Here is a 27,479-nt window from a genome sequence, read left to right as displayed (position 1 = left end):
CACCATTATTCTATTTTCCTATTTTGCCCTTGATAATTTTTATTTCTAAAGGAAAATCATATAATCCTAAATAACTATAATTAATATATATCACTTTAAGTTGAATATTATAATAAATACAAAAATTATAACATGAAGTATATCTATATCTATACTATAAATAAAGTCAAAACATGGTGTAATCTATATCTATACTATAAATAAAGCCAAAACATGGTGTAACTTCCACCATTGTATAATTTTCACTTTCTATTTTTCCCTTCATATTATTTAATTTTTCATATAATCCTAATTAATCACCACCAACACATTAATTAACCATATCTCTCACCTTAAACTATACATAATTATAAACACACAAAAATTATAATATAAAGTACACTGAATACAACAAATATATTCTAATTATAAAAAATTAAATATATAAAAGCTGAATATATAATACCATGCAATATTGACCGGCAGACACGAAGTATGTATAAAAATAGATGAATGATTTATATAATTTTACTAAAACTCAGAGGATGTGAATCTAATTTCTATAGTATGTATTTAAGTTCAGTTATATGTAACTTAATAATTTGGTATTACCAAATGTATCCTTTATCCATGAACTAATCTCTTTCGGGGTGCGTCCCTGTATCTCCCAACTAGTACTATATATAAAGTCAAAATTTGAAATAACTACCACCATGATTCTATTTTCTTATTTTACCCTTAATATTTTTTATTTCTAAAGTAAAATCATATAATCCTAAATAACTATGATTAATAGATCTCACTTTAAGTTGGATATCATAATAAATACAAAAATTATAACATGAAGTAGATCCAATAAAAAAATATTCTAATTCTCTAAAATACAAAATAAAAATTTAATACTTAATATCATAAGATAAGAATGTAAGTCGGCAAACACGAAATGTCTATCGACATGCTTATACAAATAAATAAAAAACTCTCAAGACAATACCTTAGAATGTTATCCATCTCTGTACTACTCTCTCTTGAATTTTCACTACACATGGTATATATCAATTGTTATGGGAAAAAACATGAAAATAAAAAATAAATTATTAGTTTCATAGGGTGGCAATATGGATCAGCCCGACTCGGCCCGCCTTAAGCCTACCAAAATATGGGCTGACACGACCCTTATTGCTAAAAGGACTTAAAATGTCAACACAACCTATATTTGGCAAGGTTGACGGACTGACAAGGTGACCCGTTTTTTCTTTCAAAACACACATTTATAATTAACTCAATCACAATTTAAAAAATAAATAGTCATCGCGCCTCATAAATGTATTTGAAAACAAAAAATCACAAACCAAAGTCCACAATAACAACTGTATTAGTTTAAAACTTGTAAGTTATAAACAACAAACCAACGTAATCTTAAATTTTTACACTCCTAGTTCACAATAATACGAGTCAGCCCGATCCACTAAAATATGGACTGGTCCAGCTCAGCCCTTATTACTAAAAAGAATCCAAATCCCTAGCCCAACCTACTAAAAATGTCAATACAAATGAGATTGAAATATAATGAGATTGAAGCACCATCCTACAAGTGCATATCTTAGCACACACTAAAACAATTAGAAAGTACATTGAGATTGAAATATAATTTATGGCTGGAAATTAATTGTATGAATTATATGGAAACTTTATAAGGATAACTTTAGTAAAAGTATATTCATTTTGTACTTTAATTAAGGTTCCTTAAAAGTTATTTTAAGTATGTATTTCAACATTGTTGTAAGAGAATTATAGAAGAAGGATTACAATTACAACGTTGATAAATCTCACACTAAGGTTCCTTAAAAGTTATTTTAAGTATGTATTTCAACATTGTTGTAAGAGAATTATAAAAGAAAGATTACAATTACAACGTTGATAAATCCCACATGATGGAAACTCAAACAAATACAATACAACTCACTTTGCATAATTTCAGTGAAAGATAGCTAGCAAGTTGATCATGCTCATTTATAAAATATTCCCTAATAAATTTCACTTTGATTGGTTTAGAGTCTCATATTTTGGGTTGCTTGAAGAATGATGGATGATTATATATTGTCATGAGAATACAAAACCAGAATTCCAAAATACTCTCATCCAGCGTTTGTAGTCCAACGGTTAGGATAATTGCCTTCCAAGCAATAGACCCGGGTTCGACTCCCGGCAAACGCATTTTTTTTCTTATTCAAAGAATATAACACTTTTTACGTACTTAAAAAATGCAATAAACAATGTTGTTGTTGTTACATTTTCATATATAAACTTTTGGTTTTCATGTTACATGTGGAGTTTGGGGCAAACAAGAATAACAGGAAATGAAAAACGCGCGATTTTCTCCACTAATATGGTCCCCACATGATTTTGCTCTGTGTCTAGAGAAATGTTTGAAAGCAAAAGCTTTGAGACCTGGCATGCAAGTCCATGCTATGTTACTCACTAGTGGAATCAACATGAACATTTTATCTTTGAGTTCAAAGCTTCTTGGAATGTATGCTAGTTGTTCTGATCTAAAATCAGCAAGGTTTTTATTTCCTAAAATTCAACACCCTAATGTTTTTGCATTCAATTGGATGGTGTTGGGTTTGTCATATAATGGGTACTATGATGATGCATTCTTGTATTTTTGTAAGATGCGTGAGGTTGGGCTTGTGGGCAATAAGTTCACTTTTTCGAGTGTGCTTAAGACTTGTGTTGGATTAATGGATTTGAAGAGAGGTAGGCAAGTTCATACGACGGTTTATGAATTGGGTTTTCAGAATGATGTTTCTATTGCCAATTCTCTGATTGATATGTATGGTAAATGTGGTGGAATTGGGTATGCTTGTCATGTGTTTGATAGAATGTTTGAGAGAGATGTTGCCTCATGGACATCAATGATTTGTGGATTTTGTAACGTAGGGAAAATTGAACAAGCATTGGTGTTGTTTGAGAGGATGAAAGTGGAAGGGTTGGAGCCGAATGAGTTCACATGGAATGCTATGATTTCTGCTTATGCTCGTTTGAGAGATAGCAGCAAAGCTTTTGCTTTCATTGATAGAATGAAAAAAGAGGGGTTTGTTCCTGATTTGATTGCTTGGAATGCATTAATTTCTGGTTTGGTACAAAGCCATGAAGTCATGGAAGCATTTAAGGTGTTTCAGGAGATGCTAGTTTCAAGGATTCAACCCAATCAAGTAACTATCGCAGCACTGCTTCCTGCATGTGGTTCAGCAGATTCTATTAAATGGGGAAGGGAAATTCATGGGTTTATATATAGGAAGGGGTTTGATATCAATGTTTTCATTGCAAGTGCTCTTATTGATATGTATTCAAAGGTTGGGAGTGTAAAGGATGCTCAAAATGTATTTAACAAGATTCCCTGTAAGAACATTGCATCATGGAATGCAATGATTGATTGTTATGGTAAGTGTGGTATGGTTGATTCATCCATGGATCTGTTTAAGAAAATGCAAGAAGAAGGACTGCAGCCAAATGAAGTTACTTTTACATGTATTCTTTCAGCATGCAGCCATAGTGGTTCTGTGCAAAAAGGTTTAGAGATCTTCAGATCAATGAAAGAATGTCATGGGATTGAGCCAAGTATGCAGCATTATGCTAGTATTGTTGATCTCTTCTGTCGTTTCGGACGGATGGTAGAAGCTTATGAATTTATCAAGGCAATGCCAATACAAGTCACAGAGTCAATTGCTGGAGCTTTTCTAAGTGGGTGTAATGTCCATGGAAGAAGAGATCTTGCTAAAATCATGGTGGAGGAAATAATGAGAATGCAGTTAAAAGGACCTGGTGGCTTTGTAACACTTTCGAATATTTATGCTGCTGATGGGAAATGGGATGAGGTTGGGAATGTAAGGAGGGTGATGAAGGAGAGAAATGTTCATAAGAAGCCTGGTTTTAGTTGGCTTGAAAAGCCCGCAGAGATTCTTGAATGGAAGAAAGAGAAAGGAGAGAACAATATGGCCAGTGGATTCAGTATGTGACATCATATCATATATATGTAATTGATGATCTAGTCTTTCACATTTAGGAGCAAATATGTCATTTCACTAGAGCTCGGTTCTCTGTCTACTTATACCACCATCGGCTTTTCTTGTTATCAACAAAGCATGTTGTTTGACCTCTCGTCAGGAAGACTTTTAAGTTTCAACACAAGAACTCGCATGGAGCTATTGATCACTTGATACTTCAATACTCGGCTGAGTTGCCGAACTATCGGCTTTGATACAACTTGTTGGGAGATCATCATCCATGAGCTAAGTAAAAAAGACATATAAATGAGCTTGAGACCACATCTTGACCTAAAAACCTTAAGGCATTAGGTTTATGAGTCTATCCATTTGTATGTTTTTTAACTCATCCACTTCTATACAATATGAGACTTATTCTTCACGCTTGGAATACTCAACAACATTCTGGAAGTTGAATTTTGCGCAATTATGAAATAACACAAAGTCATAAGCAAGTTACATGTTTGGCTGGGAAGGCAGAAGGCACAAGCTAAATTTATGGAATCAACCACGCCACGGCTTTCCGGTTAAGTTTGATTACCGAAGAGAATGGCCATGTTAACAATCTAAACTTCTTTCATATGCATGAGTTTATAAAATCTGAATTTGCTAAATTTGATGTCAATGGTTAGTAAGTGATTACTATCAGCGCCACGATACTGATGTAGTGGAAACTCTGCTGCAGCTCTCACAGTGTATCTTAACTACTACAGTCTTGAGAAGAACTTTGTGGTTTTAACTGTATAAAAATAATGTAACAGAAATGAGGCAGATGGTATTTCTAACTTCACCAAACTAGAATTGCACTGTTATTCTTCTCTACCTCTGAACTTCAAGCCATATCTGATACCCCTTTTTCATGTGCTGTAAAGCTTCATAAGGAATTAAGGATGCAATATATTCTGGTTTATGTGCACATCAGCAATGGATATTTGATAAAAATCTATTAGCATATGCTATGGATCATTCCCTGGGAACTTCTTCATGTATATGCTGTTGTAGTCATGGTCCACGTTACTGTGATAGAACTCTTCTTTCGGCCAACCTTTCAAAACGAGCCTTGTAAGTTTAAAGACATGATAAATGGATAACACTTCCAATATTCACCCATGGTCACGTAATTTTCATCCTAATTTATGTTGTCTAGTACAAACATTTCTTACTGGACTAGACGGCTTAAGATTTGTTATTAAGTTGGCTCCATTCACATTCATTTAAATTCCTTTGTTGACCAACTAGACGTTGATCTAGTAGTGTAAGGCCGATTATATCCCCATGTATCGTACTAAGTCAAAAGTTCGATTATTGAGAGCGACGATTGTTGGGAGGGACATACACACCTCAAAAGTGAATACTACTTTATCCATAAGGTGAGAAGATACCATTGATCATAGAAAAAATTGCTTTGTCGTAATATCTCAATTCAAACTGTACTTCCATTATATTGTGATCGTAATGGCAGTCTAACTATAGTCAAGAAGGTAAATCCATTAGTGTAGATCAAAGTTCTTGAGTTTGAAAATATTGGAATGCAATTATATTAGAACTTCCTAGGAAGAGTTTTGCTGCAAATAATGGCTCAATATAATTGCAACATGAAGGATTCATGTGATTTCAAATAATAAAAATTATTAGGGTCGTACTGCCCATTGGTTGTTATATTAATAAATCTTTCATTATCGATAATAAGCAACATAATTATGCAGTTACATTAAATTTTGATAACTAGCTATCGATCCAACTAGCAAGTTCAGCTGTTTGCTAAGGTATGCTCACATAAGCTAAAGAACTAATCTCTTACGGGTTGTATAATATTCTCAACAAATGTCATTCTCAGAAATCGAACATTTGACATTTTGATCATCTTAGATATCTAGCGAAGTGTAAGTGCCAAATTGTTAGTGAAATGTATATGAATTTGAGGCACTTAATACGTATTTATGTTGTAATTACATACGATTCCTGATAACTTAATCAATCTTGTTCTGTGTAGGAATTTATATGTGTTTATGTTGTTTCAGGTTAAGAAATAAGGAAAAAAATGAGAAAAAGGAGAAGATTGAGACTTCTGAACACTACAAGCCTCGCCAAGCGCGGAGAGTGTCGCCTAAGCCACAAATAGGAGGAAAATCACTAGACATCACCATAAATCACTGCTGCCTCTCGCCCAAGTGAGGGACTGCCGCTCAAGTATGGAGCTAAAAAGACCTGGTTGCTCAACCTGATCCTCGCTTAAGCGAAGGATCCTCGCTCAAGCGAGGTGCTCAGGCCTGGAAGTCTATTTTCTCGCCCAAGCGAGAATCTCTAGCTTGGGCGAGGGCTTAGAAGTTGGAACTGATATGAGCGGTTTCGGAAGTTAGAGGGAGTTAGGCAATCACTTTTCCAAAGTTTTTGGCACGAAATTTGAGAGAGGAACACTAGGAAAGACGATAGAAGTCGTGAGAACGACTCTAAATCTGATTTTCTTGTATACTTTCATGAGTCGAGCATTGTAATAGCGAGGATGAGTGACTAGATCTCCATTGTTGGGATTTGAAATGTAATCTTCTTACCTTGTACTCTTGTATTCAATTCTAATGTAATTGTTATGTGATTTTGGGAAGTTTATCCTGTTTTTATTACTTGAGTTTAATTAACTATTGAATTCTTATTCTTGGGTTCAAGTTTAACTGATACCGGATCTGGATCATCCTCCTTCATGTATCACTATTTCAGGAATGGACAATGATGTATGAATTACTTTTACATTAACTTTAATGCTAGTTAATTAGTCAATTATCCAATGAGTTGGTATTTGAGTGATTATTTAAAAAGTTTACACTCAAGGAATTGATGTAAATGATTTACTGAAAATGTGCATCAAAATTAGTAACTTCATAAGTTGATTGAAATTGAATCTATGGATGTCAAAAGGGAAAGAATGATGAATTTCGATTTCAACTCTTTTAATTTCATAGTTAAACTTTTATTTCAATTTAATATTTTTTACAAAACCAATGTCAAATTATCAAACCAATTCTCGTAAATAGTTGCTCAGTTCATTCTGGTAAGAATTAGTGTAAATCCACTTTGCTCCCTGATGACGATATCCAATACTTTACTGGATTTTATTACTTGAACGATACGGTTCGCTTGACATTTCATAAATATCTAACACGAACCCTACTAGACCAACCTCTTATGAATTTGTGATATATATGCAAACATTTTATCCTCAAAACCTCTTTCTCTTCTTTCTTTTTTTGTGTGAAGGGGTAATCTTTTGCCACATTACCATCGAGACCACCGAAAATAGAACTCTACATGCCAGTGAACAAAAGATTGTGTTTTTTGGTCTAAACCAGATGTAAAAATGGAGCTATTATATTAGTATGTAAAAAACATAAAAAGTGATATAGTTTTAAATGTTGAAAAACTAAATAATGATATATATTAAATATATTTACATCAGAAATTTTAATTTATCCGTTTTAGTGGCATAATGGATAGGTACATATCATATCATTGATTAAGAAAGCAAGGTTCAATATCCATTTTTGCATTGAATTTTTTATTTTAGGATGAAAAACTTTCTTTTTGAGCCCCAATAATTCAGGGTCCATAGGATGTGACCCTTAGGCCAATGTCATGGGCCGAACTTGCTCATAGTTAAGGAGATGAAGAAATAGAATATATAATTGGGTCTTGACTTTCTATAAACATCAACAAATTTGGAAAAAGAAAACGACAAAATATATTAATATAAAGTGTAAAAGATAGGGAGTATAACATTAACCACCTTGGGCTATTTTATCGAACACATCTTCTGTCTCAATATGTGTATCATTTTATGTATATTTTCATTCTCATTGGTCAGAAAATATAAACTTGAGAGTAAATTACACTGACTATCCTAAGTTTTAGTGAAATTACACAAATCACCCCTCATTTTTTAAATCTATACAAACCACCCGTGATTGTATACTTACATTATTATATTCACTATATGTGTATTTCAACATGTAAGTGTAATTTCTTAAACAAAAATGATGCCAGTGTAATTTCTTAAACAAAAATAATGTGAGTGTAATTAAGTCTAACAAAATATAATATATAATTTAGAGAAGTTCAAAATGTACAAGAGTCGATGTCTATTCATTATTTTTGGTTCGTTACAAACTGTATCAATATACCATATTTGAATTTGTCTTCACAATATACTATATTTTGTTTAACTTAATTACACTCGCCATCATTTTTGCTTAAGAAATTATACTTATATCTCCTAATACATGTACATTATTATGGGTGATTTGTGTATGTTTAAAAAATAGGTGGTTTGTATAATTTCACTAAAACTCAATAGATGACAGTGTAATTTACTCTAAACTTAATTTATATTTAATTCATGTTTTACTTTCCAGACCAATGAGAAGCAAACGTAAAAACTTTGGGGTAAAAGAAGATATGACTCCTATGACCAATCAGTTTGATGGCATGAGTTTTTACCACCACACATCCTTAATTATTGCATTTTATTATCACTATTCTTTCTTAATAATGACATTTTATTATCACTATTCTTTCTTAATAATGGCAACCCAAATTCTTAATTCTAATCTATATATAAGTTTAGGGATAGCTGGTATATTAGACTTGATATAATAGCTGTAAATTAAACTGAAACTGAGAAATCCATAGACTTTTGAGAAAGATAACTGTGGGCATTGGGCAAGCATATCCTGCTAGTATTATAATGGAAGTGCAAGATTTGTGGCTAAAGTCACAGAATTAATGGACCACTTTCTTTCTAGTAACTTGTTCCAAAACAGAGAGAATGTGCTTGGAATATCCTGTGGCTTGCATAAATATGATTATATGAATGTCCTATATATAATTAACTAGTGACCCAGTAAATATTGAACAAGGGAACTTGCAAATAGTCATGTGAAGGTGCATTGCAGGGCAATTACTCCTTTGGCAATTGTTCACTTAACTATTCAAGCGAGGAGGCATAAGTGAACTCATTGCCAAAGGAGATTTGTCCTGCAATTCATATCCTTTGCAAAACTAATGTGAGAGGAACACACTAATGTGAAGCTACTTGCAGTGCAACCTGGTCTTTTTATTTTTGTTCTTCCTTGTTGATTTGAATTGTATAAATTTTCACTAGCAAACCATACATCTGATACATGATATGACTCAATTCAGGTGAAGTGGTGTGGGGATCTTTGATCTGACATATTAATAGTGTCTATCCTTGCTCTTTTCTTCTGCTTAATTCTCCCTAGGTTTTACATACTGTATTTTTGGGTTGTGATAAAGTATATCTAAACACATTGTTGTAATGTAAAACCATCTCACGTTGTGGTAGTTGTTGTCATACAGATGGCAACCGTTGTTGTAATTTGATATTGTTGCATTTTAATCCGATATATTTACATCATTGTGATTCAATATCAAGTTGCAATTGCAGGTTAATGCTGCAATGAAAGTCACGACAATCACATTTTGCCGTCACATTAGATGTTACGATTCTCAATATAATGCTCTCTTGGATCCTATTTATAAGTTATGCTCATATTAAAAAAAAAGTTGATAAAAGTAGTTTACAAAATCAAATTCATTATATGTATATATATAAACATTACAAAAATTATTCCTCTATTCATTTTTCAGGAACTAAATGATAAAAAATGACGTAAAAACTAAAATGTCTCACATTTACAATCTTAAGAAACTAATTGATTAGGTTTATTTTCTACTTCTAATTATCAAAATATCCAGTGTTTTTGTTTGTTTATTTTACCTGTTCTTGCCTTTATTCTAATTTTTGACAGTTTTGGCGCAATTTTGCACATGATATGCATACGTCAGAACTTTTTACTAAGATATATTAATCTAACAGCAACTGATGTAACATTTCTCTCTATTAAAGAAGAATCAAGATTATCCGTGGCCCACTAGTGAGGGCAACATGAGATGCACATGTTTTGTTAGGCTCATTCAGTAATTCCCCATTCAAGTATTACTAATCTAAAGTTTATTCAAATACTGAAAACCCCTTCTCATATTTGTTTTGACACTGAAAAATGGTATAAAAGAAGGAAAAATATATATATATACTGACGACATAAAAATTCATTATACTATTATTACATCATTTACTATTTATTTTTAATCATTATTGATAATACAAATGAATATCGATGAATAATATCCTCATTATAAATGCTTAGTGAGATTTTATATCACTGACTCTTTTTTTCAATTAAAATATATGTTGTTATTGTTTGTGGACTCATGATTAGATTATTATAGTAGCACTATGCTTTCATTAATCACGTGAAGCTTAATTTAACATCAATTCATAACTACCATGAAATGAACTCCAATCAGTTAAGACATATCACCTATATAATTAAACAAATTTCAATTGTACGGAGAAAAGGAAAAGGGAAAAATATATATAAAGTACCATAAATCAAAGTGTTAAATACTAAGACTCGCATTAAAAAAGAAAAAAAGAGAGACTCAAGATGTATATGAAGCAAATAAAACATCAAAACGAGTAACACATCATATATGCGAGTACATATGTTGTCCCATAAAATGTGTTATTCTATGTATCATTATTAAAAAATATATTTAAGTAAAAAAATTAATAATTAAATATTTTTCCGACTAATCACAAACAATAACATATGAGGTGGTGTACTTTTCGGACAAAAGATATTCACAATAATAAAAACCGGAAGATGATAGCTTTCATTAAACTATTTCGATCTAAAAATCTCTAGCCGTATAAGAAAATTAGCATGGAAAATTCAAGCTAATGCCAACCATAGTGGTATAGGCATTCAATTTTGTGAAGTTTGGAAGCAACTATCAACATTTGCCAATTGCAATTAGTTTCCACATGAAAAGCCTCAGTGCATTCACCATACCAACAAGAAAGTGATGAGACAAAGAAATGTCAACATCTAAGAGAACATAAAAAGATTGGCAATATTGTTTGATATCAACTACTCACCAACCTCATATCTGGCTTTCCCTAGTAACATCCATAATTTTGTGTTTTGCCACACACAACCTCTGTTTTTGCCTCTTCTTAAAGCCATTCCAAACTCTTTCATTTTCGTGGAAAAGCATCCTTTCCTTATTAGGGAAATAGAAACACCACAACAAAATGATACATTAACGAAGAAAGAGTAATGTTTCTAGGGAGGGTAAGTTATACCTTTTAAGTTATTGTTTCTAGTAAGATAAGTCACATTGGATGAGAATATCGTGAGTCAATACTCATAAGGATTAGAAAATATTTAACATGTGAGCTAACTTTTGGGAAAATATTTAACCATTTCAATATAATATCAGAATTTAACTCTCCTCATTGGCTCCTACAAATATCTAGTCCAACAAACTTCACAATTAAGATGTTTAATCCTAAGTGTGAGGGGATATTAAGATAAGTCTCACATTTTGATAGAGGAAGGGTGTTCTTTTTATTAATGTTTGTAGTATAATAAAGCTGAAAGATCATTTAATGTTCTTTTTTAAATGAGTAAGAAGATAATAATATTAATAAGTCAGATAAAAATAATCATATACTATATAAAATATGATGTTCAACATATGAAATCTAATAAGAAATGTGTCAATTCCAAAACTGTGCAAATGATTGTTAAATTCTTCTACTAATTTCAATATTTTGAAGGGCAATATGGTCATCAAGTATATCATATATAATAATCTACATTCTCTTGACAAATGACAATTCACTTCCAATACAATTCAAAAAGGCTTATCCGATTTTCTAAAACCACCACTAATGGAAGCAGAAGCAATCTTGAATCTCTTTGATTATTATTGGTTTGGTCTTAAAAATTTGAATGAACACCCTAGTTCATCAGCATCAACAAATTCTCATGAAAACTCAGATCATATTAATATTGAAGAACCATTCGAACCAAGGCTTTCAACCATTCAAACCAATCATACAAGATCCATGAGTGACCAATTGAACTCTATGACATGCTTCAATGATCATGATTTTTTTTCACCAAAGCTTCAAACCATTCTCTCAGGGAAAGATGTAACAAACATAGTAGATGAAAAGCATGCAAAGGTGCAACTTGAAGTGTTGTTGCCTAAGAAGAAGAACATTGCAATCAAGGGAAGGAAGAAAAGAGAAAACAAGAGTTTGTCTGACCTTGAATTTGAGGAGCTAAAAGGGTTCATGGATCTTGGTTTTGTTTTCTCAGAGGAAGATAAAGATTCAAGCTTGGTTTCAATCATTCCTGGGTTGCAAAGGTTTGGGAAGAATGGTGAGGTAGAAGAAGAGGATTGTGATGTGTCTGAAATTTCAAGACCTTATCTCTCTGAAGCATGGAAGGTTCAAGAGAGGAGAATGAAAGAGAACCCACTGAGGAATTGGAAAGTTCCTGTTCTGAATAATGAAAATGACATGAAACATAGTCTAAGGTTGTGGGCTCATACAGTTGCTTCAACTGTCAAATGATGATCATCATGATCCAAGTTTTTTCTGTAGTAGAACATATTTTGCTTCTGTTACGCTGCAGATTTTTTTTTGCCAAACGTAACTTCGCTACTTGGTGATCATATTAAACCATGAGTTCAAATTCTGAAAATGGTATCTCTAACATAAAATAGGGATCACACGTCCCAACTCAGTGTCCCAAATTCTGTCCCGCACCAATTATATTTAGACATGTGGATGTAATGCATTACTTTTGTAAAATAAAATTAAAATAAAGTGTTATTTTTATTTACTGACAAAGAGTATTGGACTGCGACATAGGTATAGAAATTCTAAGGACAGAAGATCCCATTCCCTCAACATATGAGGTAAAACTGCATACATCTAGTCTACTCAAACTCTACTAATTGTTAGACTAGTGTAGTATATTGGGTGGACCTTAAATATTTTCCTTATATATCTCTTTTAAATTTACTCTTTTTTTTTTGCTATTGCAGCTCATTATTCCTACATTAATTTCTTACTTCTCTATGTTTCCCCTTTCTGAAGTCTGCTGGAGTTTCACATTCCACAATGTTGTAAATTGTAAATTAGGCAAAAGAAGGGAAGGGTTATTCAGCTTTTCTGAAACGTTTGTTCAATCTATAGTAGGTCTTTCCCAATTTTTGGTGCAGTAGGTCTTTACTATTTCTACTTCAAATTTAAGGTTGCTACTACAAACCTATGTTTCCTTTTGTTTGCTAAACTTAAGAACTTACATTATAATATTCACAAATATAAGTACATGTTAGTACTATAAATATAATTATCATCATAATAGTTGATTAAATACATATATAATGTTGATTATTTACAGATTAAAATTCAACATTTATTTGTTAGTGGTAAACATATGCTCAATTTCTTATACTCATTATTTCTTATTTCCCTTGAAATGTTAAAATAGTTGAGTATTGGTTAGTTGGTTAATTAGTTTAGTTAGGATAATTAATTTTTCTATCCTTTATATAAAAGATTCAATGTAATTTTGTTATCAATCTATTCAATATTCAATGAATAGAACTCTTTTCTTTCATCTTTCTTGATTTATCAAGAAATCTTTTTCATGTCTCATACCATTTTAACATGGTATCAGAGCAATAATTATTGTTTTGATCACTTCCGCTTATGCTTTTACCGTTCCAAGATTCAAGATAGAATCATCATCATGCGTCAATCATCAAAGTGAGAAGAAGTTGGAGTTTGATCAAGGAAAATTCATCTATTATATTCAGAACCCTCAAACAAAGAACTCCTTGATTCTTTCTTCCTTTATGTTTTCTTCTTCCTTGATCCATTGGAGGTTAAATTCTCATCATATATTGAAGAATGCTCAATCAAGTTTATATCATCAAGAATTAATAAGAAAGAGGACTATCAAGACTCATTCAAGAACTTCATCAAGAAATAAAGTGCAACTCTTTTATTACTTCTAGCATCTCGGATAGCATCCATTGCAGCTTAATAAAGAAGTCTTCATCTCTAGAATCATGTTTACGTAAAGATTAGGTAAAGTGTCTATATCTATTTTGGGGCCATGCATATATGATCCAAAAGTGAAAATCTTGGCATTTGCTTCGTGCACCCGATGTTCATTGAGTCCTTTGACCCGGCTAATGGATTTGATTTGTCAGAAAAGTCTTGGCTTTGGTGCATATACGTTCTTTTCATATTCTTTATCATTTACCCCATATTATATATTTTTTTTGCTGCTCTATTTTCTTTACACCTCTCTCATTAAACACACAATACTTTGGTGTGTATTTTACATCATTGAAGCAGTATATTAGGATCGAAATTCAGATCCATTTTCTCTCTTTCATCCATTATGGTTGGTTTGGTTGGTTAAGCTTCTATCGAAATAGATGGTTAAGCTTTGGATGAAGTTGCTTCTGCCCTATGGTGGTTCAGTGTCAGGTTGCTTCATATTCAGATTTCAAGACTAGGAGACCAAGATTTGCTCACCAGCAAGAGGAGTTATTAGAGTATATCATTGTGTTCAACACAATTATTTCAAGCTTGGAATGCTTAATACATTCCAGCTTGAATGTTAAAATAGTTGAGTATTGGTTAGTTGGTTAATTAGTTTAGTTAGGATAATTAATTTTTTTTATCTTTATATAAAAGATTCAATGTAATTTTGTTATCAATCTATCCAATATTCAATGAATAAAACTCTTTTCTTTCATCTTTCTTGATTTATCAAGAAATCTTGTTCATATCTCCTACCATTTTAACAAAGGTATATGTTAGGTTTTGATCGAAATACGATTGAGATGTAAAAAATACTCATATTTTATTAATGTGACTATATATGTTTACAATATAGGTTATGTAAGAAAAAGTATGTACCCACCATAATTAATCATTTAACAAATCATCAAGAATCTTCTTTATTACTGTTTTTTTTTTCCGATGGTAATTCTTTATTACTGTTGACACATGATAATAAAAAATATATATTAATAATTATCTTTCCATTACTTAATATAATTTATGCATATAAATCATTACTTGCTGATTGGCAGAAAGATATAGGTAAAGAGAACTGTGAAATCTTTAGGCTATGTTTGGTTGGGGTGAAAAGAGAGGAAAGAAAGTGAAAAAGGAAGGAAAATAATCTTTTTTATTGTTTAGTTGCAATGAAAAGGAAGGAAAATAATTTTTTTTATTGTTTGGTTGCAATGAAAAGAAAGAAAAAAGAAAAAATGGTGGGGCTAATATCATTATGTTTTATGTCCATTATTGGGAGGAACGAAAACACGTAGAAAAAATTGTATCAGAATTGATTGTTTCAAAGTATGTCTGAAACCATGTTCCAACTTAATAATGATCAAAGAAAAGCATAACAAAATAATGAATATTTAATTTTTTTAATTCACATTGTTAGTTTTCATTGGTTTATGACATGATTTAGGAAAGACTTTGAGGTAGTATATCTTTGATATTTCAAAAAAAATATCATTATTAATAATAATTATATTATTTCATTTTCTATCATACCAAATAACTAAAAAAAATTGGAAAATTTACTTTGTTGGTGCACCTTGACCGAAAAATTACGGTATTGGTGCACTTTTTGAAAATATTACCAATCTAGTGTAGTTTTAGGGTAAATCGGCAACCCCATTGCTGATTTAGAGAAAATTAATATTTTTTTAATGTACTCCCCCCTAAATCGGCAATGGGGGAGGAGTTTTAGTCAATTAATTTTTTTTTTAAACCTCCTCCTCCCCTAACTCGGCAATGGGGAGGAGTTTTTCAATAAATTTTTTTTTAAATCTCTCCCCCCTAAATCGGCAAGGGGGGGAGTATTCTAATAATTTTTTTTTAATTATCCTCCCCCTAAATCGGCAATGGGGGAGGAGTTTTTCAAAAGGAAATTTTTTTTTTGTTTATCCTCCCCCTAACTCGGAAATGGGGGAGGAGTTTTTCAAACTCTATATATTGTCCGTTCCACCAGTTGTATTTTCACAGAAATTTCTCAGCATTCTGTAAAACAGTATAGCTTCTTCATCAGTTTCTTTCCATAACCTTTTATTGTAGAGGTTAGTATATTATTCAGTTACTCCATTTTATTTCAATTTTGTAAGTTTAAATATTTTAATGTTATTAATTTTTTAATGTAGATGACCATTGTGAGAGATATTGTTAGCGATTTTAGTGATGAAAAGGAGATTGAAATATGCAGTGATGAGGAAGAGGTTGTTCATCTCGTAGTATGACATATACTACTCCGTCATCATTTTTCTTGAACACAAATTCTCAAGCTGGTCGTGATATTGGACACATAACCGGTTTAACGGATGTTGTTGATAATGATTTATTTATTGGCTTGCAGTTTGAATCTAAAGAAGCCACAATAAATGCAATTAGAGAATTTCATATAAAAAATTCGTTTGACTATATTGTTGTAGAGTCTAAACCGGACAGATACGTTGCCAAATGTAAACATTTTGGTGCAGGATGTGAGTGGCGAATTCGCGCTTCTTATAACGTTAAACGCGATTATTGGGAGATTAGGAAAATTAATGGAACACATAGTTGTGTATCTATGTTAGTTTCTCAAGATCATAGTAAATTAAATTCGTCATTCATTGCAGACCTTATTGTTAACTTGGTATCTGCAGATCCGAGTATACCAGTTAAGGCACTGGTGAAGGAGGTTGTTAGTCGTTTTGGTTATACAGTCACGTATAGAAAGGCGTGGACTGCAAAACAAATGGCAATGACCAAAATTTATGGTGATTGGGAAGGGTCATATAATGAGTTACCATGTTGGATGAATGCTCTACAATATTTTTGTCCAGGCACAATTGTAAAATATCAAGCACATCACGAAGTTGTATATGGCATGGAAGACCCAAGTCGAATCATTCTCGATAGAATATTTTGGGCTTTCAAACCATGTATTGAAGGGTTTGGTTATTGTAAACCAATCCTACAAGTGGATGGTACATTTTTGACCGGGAAATATACTGGAACATTGCTAATAGCAAGTTCACAAGATGGAAATAGACGTGTATTTCCAGTTGCATTTGCCATTGTTGAAGGAGAGACGAAAGAAGCTTGGGAGTGGTTTTTTTACAATCTTAAGACGTATGTTACCCTCAAGAAAACTTGTGTATCATATCAGATATGGGGACAGGTTTATTAGCTGCACTCCGAAGTGAGTTGAGTGGATGGTCTAGTGCACAATCAGTTTATTGTATTCGTCATGTGGCTAGTAATTTCAATAAGGAATTCCGTGATTCTGATCTCAAAGACAAAGTTGTAGAAATGGGTATGTTATATTTATATGTTTGTATGTATTTTTAATCTTAATCTTAATTATTAGAAAACTCCCCCCCCCCCATTGCCGATTTAGGGGGGAGAGATTTAAAAAAAAAAATTATTGAAAAACTCTTCCCCATTGCCGAGTTAGGGGAGGAGGTTTAAAAAAAAAATTAATTGACTAAAACTCCTCCACATTGCCGATTTAGGGGGAGGAGAATAAAAAAAATAATAAATTTCATAAAAACTCTCCCCCCATTGCCGATTTAGGGGGGAGTACATTAAAAAAATATTAATTTTCTCTAAATCGGCAATGGGTTGCCGATTTACCCTAAAACTACACTACATTGGTAATATTTTCAAAAGGTGCACCAAGACTGTAATTTTTCGGTCAAGGTACACCAACAAAGTAAATTTTCCAAATTTTTTATATATTTTCTACCAATTTTCAAAGTTTTATTTCCTTAATAATGTCAGAACAATCTAGGTGTTTCTTGATGAGAGATTTCTGGATAATGAGTAACCTAGAACAAGGACAAATTGATTGGTGACATGTCTGTCACTCAAAGACCCTGCGAAAGCTGTTGCACTTTTTTGTGTAACTTCAGTGTTATAAATTATTCGTACTTTCTCTATGATCATAGAGAAAAATAACATCATTAGGGGGAAATATGTGTATATAGCATAGCATATACATATTTAATATGAAGTGTATCATAATTTAAACTCATTAAATTAAAATTTAAAATTGGACATATTTTGACTTATTCATTAAAGTTCATTTTTTAGTATGGAACAACGTATGGATAAATGTAACTATGTTATGCAATTCAACGTGAATATATTTTACGACATTTACAGTTAGTTTCTTTTTATCATTTTCCACCCATATACACCTTCTGATTTTACCATGTGCCCAAAGATATGGGTGTAAGTGTTTATTTGGATATCATGGTGAGGAACAACTTTTTATGGTGAAAATAAACGGTCCTTTAATCATGTGTTTGGGTAAAAAAAACAAATGTGGCACAAAAAAAACACTTTTTGGAGTCATATATTTTGTCCAAAACTTTCTACTACTTCTTCATATACCTATATCGATTCTCCTTGATCAAAAGAATAAAATATGAATTAAATATGTATTAATTTTACATTTTTTAGTCAATAAAAATCAAATGGTACATGAAGTGATATAAAGTTTGAGAAAGATATATGCTCCATTATTTTCTAACCCCTGAATTTCAATTGAGTCCATTCTTTTTGAAAATTCCTAAAATACCTATAACACTATTTTTTTTCCTCTCATAATTCTTATTATTTTTCCACCCTCACAAATCTCAAACTCTACATCTTCTCATTGCCCTTTTTCCTTTTCTTCAACCATGATCAGTGCTAAGTTTGTTTTTCTTCTTCTCTCACTTACACTTCTTTCGACCAAGGTGAGTTTGAATATAAATTTGTACATTCTGACTAACCAGTATTGACACGTATTAGAAGCAAACATGCATGATTTTCTATGACCGAAAGGGGAGCACATCTGCTGTCCCACAAAGAGTGCCACTTCATGTGTTACTACTTATGATTGGTTGAAAAAATATATTTTAATTAAAATTTTAATAATTAATTATTTTTCTGACTAATCACAAGTAGTGGCACATCAAGTGGTACACTATTGTGGGCAGCAGATGTTCACCCGACTGAAAGTTTGCAAAAGTGTTTGGTGAGACACATTTATGAGTGTGAGATATTGATTGGTGAAACCTCAAGACTATATTAGAATGAGTAGTAGTTGGTGGAATTGAAAAGGTCTAATAACTAAGTTTAGCTTTCATATCAAATTAGCATAGGGGGATGAAGCTCACTGCATCATCTAGCATATGTTGGCTTCTCATCTATTTTATCAAATCATTGTAGGTCCTTCCATTAGGTGGACAACCCTTTTCTCTAATTTCCTTAAATAGATGGGATACAATATCCATTCTCTTCTACCTCCCAAACCTAATAATTAAACTACTATACAGTGTAGTATTTCCTTACTTCCTTTGAAAAGAATCCTCTTCAGTATTGAAGAAGACAAATTTTATTAATTTTGATTTTGTTTTAAGGATAAAAGTGTCATCATATTACATCTAGAGGATAAAAGTGTCACACTATATCATTTATTCCTTTATTTTGTTATACATTTTCTTCTCTAGTATTAGAAATGATCCCAACTCAGGCTCCCACACTCAATTGTTTCATTAAAATAATGAGAAAAGTAATTATTTTTCCTCATCCCCCATCCTTATGAATTTTCTAGGCTTCTTTTAATCTTTCCAATTTCTTACTCCCAAGTGAGAAGATATTTGTGGAAGCATCATTTCCACCCCTCTCATTTGTAACTTAAACTTTTGGCAACTCCTTATACTCACTAGTTAAGGGGCTGACAAATGGTGAAGTAAACTTCATGGGAGGCTTCTGGTTATAACACACTGCCAAAAAAATGTTATTAATGCTAATTGAAAATGGTAGCATTTATTAGCAAAGGTGTCTAAGAAATAAGAATCATTCAAAGCATGTGATAAACCAAGATCTATTTGAGCCCATTTATCGGACATGCTCATGTTAGCCTAATCGAGCTAGCATGTTTTGTCAATTGTGTTAAACCTTCTCACTTGGGCACATCAACACACAATTATTAAAATTACAAATTCACTTGCAAATAATGTGTAATAGTTATAAGGACGTGTATATACCGAGTAAGGAATTAATCACTTTCAATGTATATATTTGTTTGTTTTAAAGTCTTGATACTAGAAATCAAACATTTACATTTTAGATTTTTTACTAAATGGAAATTAAGCCTTAAACCAAACTGAATTCTGCATTAATATAATGGCGTAAGGTCACGCTAAATATCTAGAAAGACCAAAAGATTAATAGTTCGATTCGGGGAGCAACATTTGTTAGGAGGAACAGTCAGTACCACGAATGAAATTAGTTCATTACTCAAAAGATAAGGATACCCTTGATAGTAACAAAAAAATCATACTGAATCAACTTCTTGTTGATTAATTTAATTTTTATTTGTATTTTGTCATAGTAAAGATATCAATTTAAAATCTTTTTATTCTTAGTCGAAAATCGAAGTTGAAAACAATTTATTGGGCTCAAATGTGGATATGGGCAAGTAACAGAGGCCCAACCTAAACTGAAAATGGAAAATTTCTCAAATTGCTTGCTCCTACTTTCAAAACGGCTCGTCGTTTTAGTTGTTGCGAAAGGGGGAAGAAGTGAAAAAACGCAACTTCATGTCGAGCTCAATTCACTAGTTTCTAGTCTAGTGCTCTCCGTCACCGTCGTTGCCACGCCACTGTCCTCGGCGGCGAAAAATCAGAGAAACCGCCATCTCCTCCGGTTTGTCTCTTTTTTCTCATCATCGTTATGTTATTTAGAACTCTTAACTCGCTTGCTTTTCAAAATTATTAGTCTAAATTGATAGATCAAAAGTTCTGTAGTTTATGTTGTTCCATTCGTTTTAATGAATTTTATTTGTTTGATTGATTAGGTCTATTATATAGATATAAATGTTGGTTATGGATAGCTGATAGAATAGAATATCATTGAAGGATGAGTCAGCCATCAGTGATTCTTGCAACAGCGAGTTATGATCATACCATTCGATTTTGGGAGGCGAAAAGCGGGCGTTGCTACCGCACCATCCAGTATCCTGATTCAGTTCGGTTCATTTCTATTTGTGATTTGATTTGATTTCATAATTTGGTACTGATTAATTTTGCCATATATGTGTAATTTGTTGAGTAGCAAGTAAACCGGCTGGAGATAACTCCGGATAAAAGATACCTCGCTGCCGCTGGTAATCCTCACATACGCTTGTTTGATGTTAACGCAAATACCCCTCAACCTGTATGTCTATTTTCATATACTTCTGAATAATTCGTTTCATTTATTTTCTTGTCGTAAACAATGCTGTTTCTGATTCTGTGGCAGGTGATGAGCTATGATTCACATACTAATAATGTAATGGCAGTTGGGTTCCAGTGTGATGGTAATTGGATGTATTCTGGTTCAGAGGATGGCACTGTTAAGATCTGGGATTTGAGGTGAATTAAGTATATATATTAATGCGTATTAATTTTGTAGTGTGATTTATTATACCCTTTAATATTTGCTTGTTTGATGAAAATTGCAGGGCGCCAGGTTGTCAAAGGGAATATGAAAGCCGTGCAGCAGTGAACACTGTTGTGCTACACCCAAATCAGGTTATATTTCACCCTTTTTCTGTGGCTGCTCATATTATTTTTGCTATATGATCACATTAGTAATTAAAATGGAATTAAGAAGACTTAAAGAACAAACTGTACTTCATTCAACTTTTCTCTCTCTCACTTTTAAGGGGTTTCTTTCACTACTGTTTTACCCATTGATGTTTAGTACTGGATTTTTACTTTCTCAACCTCAATATATAGTATATGTGTCTGTTTTATTGCATTTCAATTGAAGCACATGTGTCGTCGATGCTTATAGTTCCTTGTTTTCACTATATGATAGATCAGCTTGCAGTTCTTATATGTTCTTGCCTTGCAGTTCTTATATGTTCTTGCTCTGCAGTTCTCACTGATTTTGTTTGTGATCCAACAGACTGAACTAATATCCGGTGACCAAAACGGCAATATTCGTGTTTGGGATTTGACAGCAAATTCATGCAGCTGTGAATTGGTATGAGTTATGACCTCTGTTATGGTAGACGACATATCACTAAAGAATCAAGATTCTAATTCTAGATATATTCTTTCTAAAACATTAAGCATTATAGTTGTTACTCTCTAGCCATCCATCTTACAATTAATTGAATTAAATGCTGCTATCTCTTTGACCTCGTACTCTAATTTACACTAAGTCACTGAATTGCCATGCTCCACCCAAGGGCTCTTTTTGCTCTAATGAAATGGTGTGAAGGCACTTTCTTACTTATGCCCCTCAAATAAATGTCATTCCATGATTGCATTACAGCTTACTGCTTACGCTTAATTTGATCATCTTAGACACGGTGAACCTCATTAATGTCCTTCTCGTTCTGTTTCACCCTTTGACAAAAAATATATACATGAAACATTATTTTCAATTCGTGGAAGAAATGTAGGTGCCGGAGGTGGACACAGCTGTACGCTCTTTAACAGTAATGTGGGATGGAAGCTTGGTAGTTGCAGCAAATAATAATGGGACATGTTATGTGTGGCGCCTTTTGCAAGGGACTCAGGTTTTCTCTTCATGAAAATATCATGATGATATTACCCTCATATCAACCATTACTAATTTGTCCTGGTGGAATATGTTTTTGTGCAGACAATGACAAACTTTGAGCCACTTCATAAGTTGCAAGCACACAAGGGCTACATTCTCAAATGTCTTTTATCACCCGAGTTCTGTGAACCCCACAGGTCATACAGATTATGCTCATTTTGTTTTTTATTTTATTCTACCACTCTAATTAAACTAAGACATGATAAATTTGTGTTGTCAAGTGCCATGAAGCACTGATATTGATATGAGTATAGTATACAATACATATGTGATACATCGGTATGCCTATTCTTAAAAATATAGAATACGATACGTTTGAGATACATGTATAAAAAACATAAAATATATACTTCAAAATCCAAATATTGATACTTAAAATTTATAATATAGTATAAATAAAAAAAGCAAGCCACATGTGGTTCAGGTTTCAGGATATTACATGAAGAAATTTGTGCTTTAGACTAAAATGATAGTAGAATAATAGAAGAGGTGGATATTACAGAACCAGAATGACAATGAAAAGCTTAAACAGAACAGCAAGTCTGAAAGCATAAATGAAGAGTGTCAACACTCAACACTCGTGAGAAAGTTCAGTATATGAAGAGATTGTGGAAACCTTGATGCATTTCTTTTAATTATTGTTGAGAATCTTTTTGGTCATTGTAGAAGGATCAAATGTTAAATGTCTGTTTAGCAAATCCAAAAATCTTATCAATGACAAACTTTTATTGATGAACAATTAAGTACCGAAAATCTCATCAACTTGTATTGTTTGAAAATATTTCATGTGTTAAAATTTCTTTAAAAAAACAAAAGGAAGCTTTTTACATTTAATGAATTATGGAAATGGTTGGGACTTAAACTGTGCCCTCTTTATTCAAAAGTCTTGTCCTAGATGCTTATGTTCTATAGTCATTAGCCTTACTCATGGTCCATTGTCATGAAGCTGAGCAGCACAACACTTGCTTATTTAATAATGTGGCAAATTCAAATTTTGAAACACACTTCAAATTTTCGAAACATCAATACATTTAAGAGAGCACATTCCCGGTTCTTTAAGTTTTAGCTAAAACTGTTGAATGGGACATAGCTGTCTCTAGGCTTGATATTCAACATACTTCAGCTTCTGTAAGATGTTAATATAACTTCCTTGGCATTTTATTTCTAGGTATTTGGCAACTGCATCGTCTGATCATACTGTCAAAATATGGAATGTTGATGGTTTTACACTAGAGAAGACACTGATAGGTAATTCATGATTTCCTTTGATAATCTAGTGCCTCTCTTCCCTTACTTCTACAAAACTTCGTTTACCCTAAGTAAGGTTGGCTGTCCTTCCCAGGTCATCAGCGTTGGGTATGGGACTGTGTCTTCTCTGTGGATGGTGCCTATCTTATTACAGGTACTAACTTGGTATTATTTACATCTTGTTTGCTTATCAGGTGCCATATATATAATAAATACTGGATATTAATAGCCATAATAAATTAGGCATGGCAGCACGGGCCTTTATAATGTACTTGTTACTTATTAACAGGCTCTTGTGCACAACCTGTAACTGGTTTAACGACTATTGTTGTATCTGTTTTGTTATCTGTACCTGAAAATATATTAGTTTTCCCATTTTGTACTTTTCCTATTTCCCCCCCATCTCCAGCAAATTGTCCTTGAAATTTCAATTGTGAATTTGAGCTGACTAAAATAAATGTTAGTATTTAAACAGTAGTGTTGCTATTGATACTTGCAATTGTTTTTTCACATTCTTCCCTAGCTACTATAAGTTTAGAAAAATAAATGAGAAGTTGTACTTATACTCCTGGGGTTTGTCACGTTGACCTGTGCACTCCCAATTGTTTCAAAAATGGCATTGATTACTTTTTATGTTGCACTCACCCCCTCTACCCAACATTTCATTAAAAAACTGGCAAAATGTATAGAATGTGTATTACACATAGAGATTAGAAATGTTTGGAAATGATATTTGTGACTTAAACTTCCGGATTTTCACAACACGCAAGGATCAATTCACACATACCAACCTTTATTGTTGTTATTCAACTCAACTATGTAATGTATTATGTGTAACTGTTAGTAATGTCGTTTCCAAACATTTGTAGCCTCAAACAGCCTGTATTATGCAATGCTACATATTTCTGATACTTTTTTGTTCTCTTGATACACTGCTAAATGGAGAGGGTACGAGTGCAACTCCAAATGAGTGACATTTTTAACCCAGAAGTGCTGTACGAGTCCTTGTGACAAACATTGCTGAATGTTTTGGTACTACCAAGGGTATCCCCTCACCCTATGAGTAAGAAACTAATCTCTTTCGGGGTGCGTGACTGTCCCTTCCAACATATGTCGCTCCCAGGAATCGAACTCTTAATCTTTTGGTCTTTCAGGGAATTTAGTGGGATTTAACACTACCACTAAATGTTGTTGTTGAATACTTGAGTGCAATATTCTCCAAAATAAAATCTAAAATTTTGATGATAATGAGAAATAAGAAATGTGAATTAGCATTTAAGAGTTCCAATTACTTTCTCCCTTAAGCCCATATAATCTTTAGCTTTATGAAGGTATTAGCTCATTTTTTTCTTAACCCTATACATCTTTTGGTTGCAGCCTCTTCTGATACCACTGCTAGGCTTTGGTCTATGTCAACTGGTGAGGATATAAAGGTTTACCAAGGGCATCATAAAGCTACAATTTGCTGTGCCCTTCATGATGGGGCTGAACCTACAACATCCTGACTTGATGATATTCATTAAATGATTTCTCTCTGCCAGATACATCATGTGTTGTAAATAACGATCTTTCTTTGATCTGTGACTATTGCTTTATTTCTTTGACTGTGTGCACATTTTTATTAAATAATTGTGGCTAAAATACTGTAGTGTGTGAAAGAAAGTACATGGGATATCTATGTTGCAGTTCTTGAATATCTATAAATATTATTTGTTGATAATTTCTCATTTATAGCAATCAAAACACAATTGAGGCTGGCACATCTTGTCATTTCTTTCCCTTGTTTTTGGAATGATGTGAAATTTTATTATAAATCCTAGGCGGAGTTTGCCCTCTTTTGACCTTATATACCGTTAATATATCATCAACCATTCATTTGTATTCCTTATATTAAAGATTTAATAATAATTAAATATGAATAGTAGATACATCGAGTGGAAAATTCTTAAAATGTCAATGCATATAATTTTCTATCTCTTATAAAAAACATGTTATTACAAGGCATAGTTACAATTTCAATCTAAAGGTGCAATCTAATCTACGTTGTGTAAATGTGGTTGATGGAATGATTAGTATTTGTTTTATGTTGTGTTTTAAAATGGATATGTTACAGTAGTCTGAATTATCTTCTTATGTTAAATATTCTAAGCTATAATTTTTTCCAAAATTGTATTTTTTAAATAAAATTTCGATTAATTAATTATCAATATATATAGGTTGAAAATTGCTAATAACATCATTATACAACAATGAATGTAATAATGTTTTTGAACAACTTTTGTTCCGGAATTTATAGTCATTAATGTTAACCTTTTTATGTGACATACAACAATTAAATCCTCTTATAATTGCTTAGTATAACTTATATGAATTTTATGAAGTCCTCCAAGTAGTATTTATCACTATCATCAATAATTAGGTCTTCGTTGTAAAAAAATCATCTTAAAATTTGAGAATCAAAACGATCCAGAGAAACACTGAGTTGATAAAAAAGAAGTGTAATATAAAGTAAGACATAGTAATTGAAAAGGTGTGAAAAATATATGCTCTTAGGATAAATAGGTATTTTGATGTAGAAACTTGTTCATGCGATCAACAACAAACAAAAATACAGTAGCGATTACATGGCACACATGAAACAAAACAAAGTGCAGATGATCATGGCTTCTGTTTCTAGAAAAACAACCAAACATTTCTGTTTCTATAGCAAGGTTGATTATTAGTGATGCATTACGAATGAACAATGGATGTTTATAAATGGAAAATCTTGGTTTGGTGGTTTTGCCTTGTGGAACTAAACTAGAAAAGCAAAACTAAATCATTTTTATATAGAAAAGAGGATAATGAATGTCTATGAAAGATATCACATATAAATAAGAAAATGAGTGAAAATTGATACATTGTTAGTTTAAAAATTTATATACATCACTATATCAATTTAGTGTGACTTTGTGTTTGTGTGTTAGTATATTAATTTAGGTTTTAGATGATATTTAGGAATTGAAAATTTAAGTTTAAGGGTCTAGGTACTAGTAACCTGGAATGAAATGGTTTGATTTTCATATGCTTAGTAGAAAGTCGCAATGTTTTAATAATCAAATGGCAATTGAATGTGTGAGTGTGACTTTGAATGGTCAAATTCGTAAGTATTTGACTCATGTTTCACATTAGTGTGACTTCGATTCTCACATCTAATATGCAAACCTCATTGGTAGGTTCTTTATAAGTAGTCATAGAGCTATGAGGCCTGCACTGAACTTGATGAATCCTCGAGACTGAACTCACACAAACTTATTAAATGGGAAGTGATTGTGCAATGACATTGATCGGATATGACACAAAAGGCTCTCATCGTGATGACAAAAATGGTTTTAGAAGGGTACTTCATAGCTAGTCGAGATTTGGATAAGAAATCTACAATAGTTTTATGAATATGGAAGGACAACATTGTATTAGACCCAATTAAATTGGATTCTTCCTTGTGGGCTATGACAACGAAGTGTGGGGACATTAATTGACATATATGGTGGATAAAATGTATAGATGATGGTGGTGAAAGAATATGGTGACATACTTATCCTTGTTATGGGGTGTTTTATTTACAATGG

At 32.4% G+C, this 27,479-nt stretch overlaps 4 protein-coding genes and 1 non-coding gene across 6 annotated transcripts; all 5 read left to right on the top strand.

Moving 5' to 3' along the window:
- LOC109330120 (protein LST8 homolog) lies at window positions 1,381-25,598 on the top strand. Of its 2 annotated transcripts, XM_019564158.1 has the most exons (12): window positions 1,381-1,392; window positions 20,204-20,209; window positions 20,863-21,036; window positions 21,124-21,225; window positions 21,310-21,422; window positions 21,512-21,581; window positions 21,961-22,038; window positions 22,463-22,579; window positions 22,666-22,760; window positions 23,792-23,871; window positions 23,966-24,025; window positions 25,249-25,598. In XM_019564158.1, the coding sequence occupies exons 3-12, from the start codon at window positions 20,929-20,931 to the stop codon at window positions 25,374-25,376; spliced, it is 951 nt and encodes a 316-aa protein (XP_019419703.1). In that variant the 5' UTR covers window positions 1,381-1,392; window positions 20,204-20,209; window positions 20,863-20,928; the 3' UTR covers window positions 25,377-25,598. The 2 variants fall into 2 exon arrangements, with proteins under 2 accessions (XP_019419703.1, XP_019419702.1); XM_019564157.1 differs by lacking the exons at window positions 1,381-1,392; window positions 20,204-20,209 and adding an exon at window positions 20,559-20,715 and having other exon boundaries at window positions 20,867-21,036.
- On the top strand, window positions 2,125-2,196 carry TRNAG-UCC. The gene has a single exon. It is a non-coding gene; the product is annotated as a tRNA-Gly (tRNA).
- LOC109330119 (pentatricopeptide repeat-containing protein At5g59600-like) lies at window positions 2,303-4,790 on the top strand. Its single transcript, XM_019564156.1, has one exon. The coding sequence runs from the start codon at window positions 2,340-2,342 to the stop codon at window positions 3,999-4,001; it is 1,662 nt and encodes a 553-aa protein (XP_019419701.1). The 5' UTR covers window positions 2,303-2,339; the 3' UTR covers window positions 4,002-4,790.
- LOC109330122 lies at window positions 11,787-12,716 on the top strand. Its single transcript, XM_019564159.1, has one exon. The coding sequence runs from the start codon at window positions 11,839-11,841 to the stop codon at window positions 12,526-12,528; it is 690 nt and encodes a 229-aa protein (XP_019419704.1). The 5' UTR covers window positions 11,787-11,838; the 3' UTR covers window positions 12,529-12,716.
- LOC109329410 lies at window positions 16,268-17,203 on the top strand. Its single transcript, XM_019563075.1, has one exon. The coding sequence runs from the start codon at window positions 16,268-16,270 to the stop codon at window positions 17,201-17,203; it is 936 nt and encodes a 311-aa protein (XP_019418620.1).

Source organism: Lupinus angustifolius, chromosome LG16 (assembly GCF_001865875.1).
Source record: "Lupinus angustifolius cultivar Tanjil chromosome LG16, LupAngTanjil_v1.0, whole genome shotgun sequence".
NCBI lineage: Eukaryota > Viridiplantae > Streptophyta > Magnoliopsida > Fabales > Fabaceae > Lupinus > Lupinus angustifolius.
The sequence above is the reverse complement of the archived record's forward strand: the minus strand, read 5'-3'. Positions and strand labels throughout refer to the sequence as shown.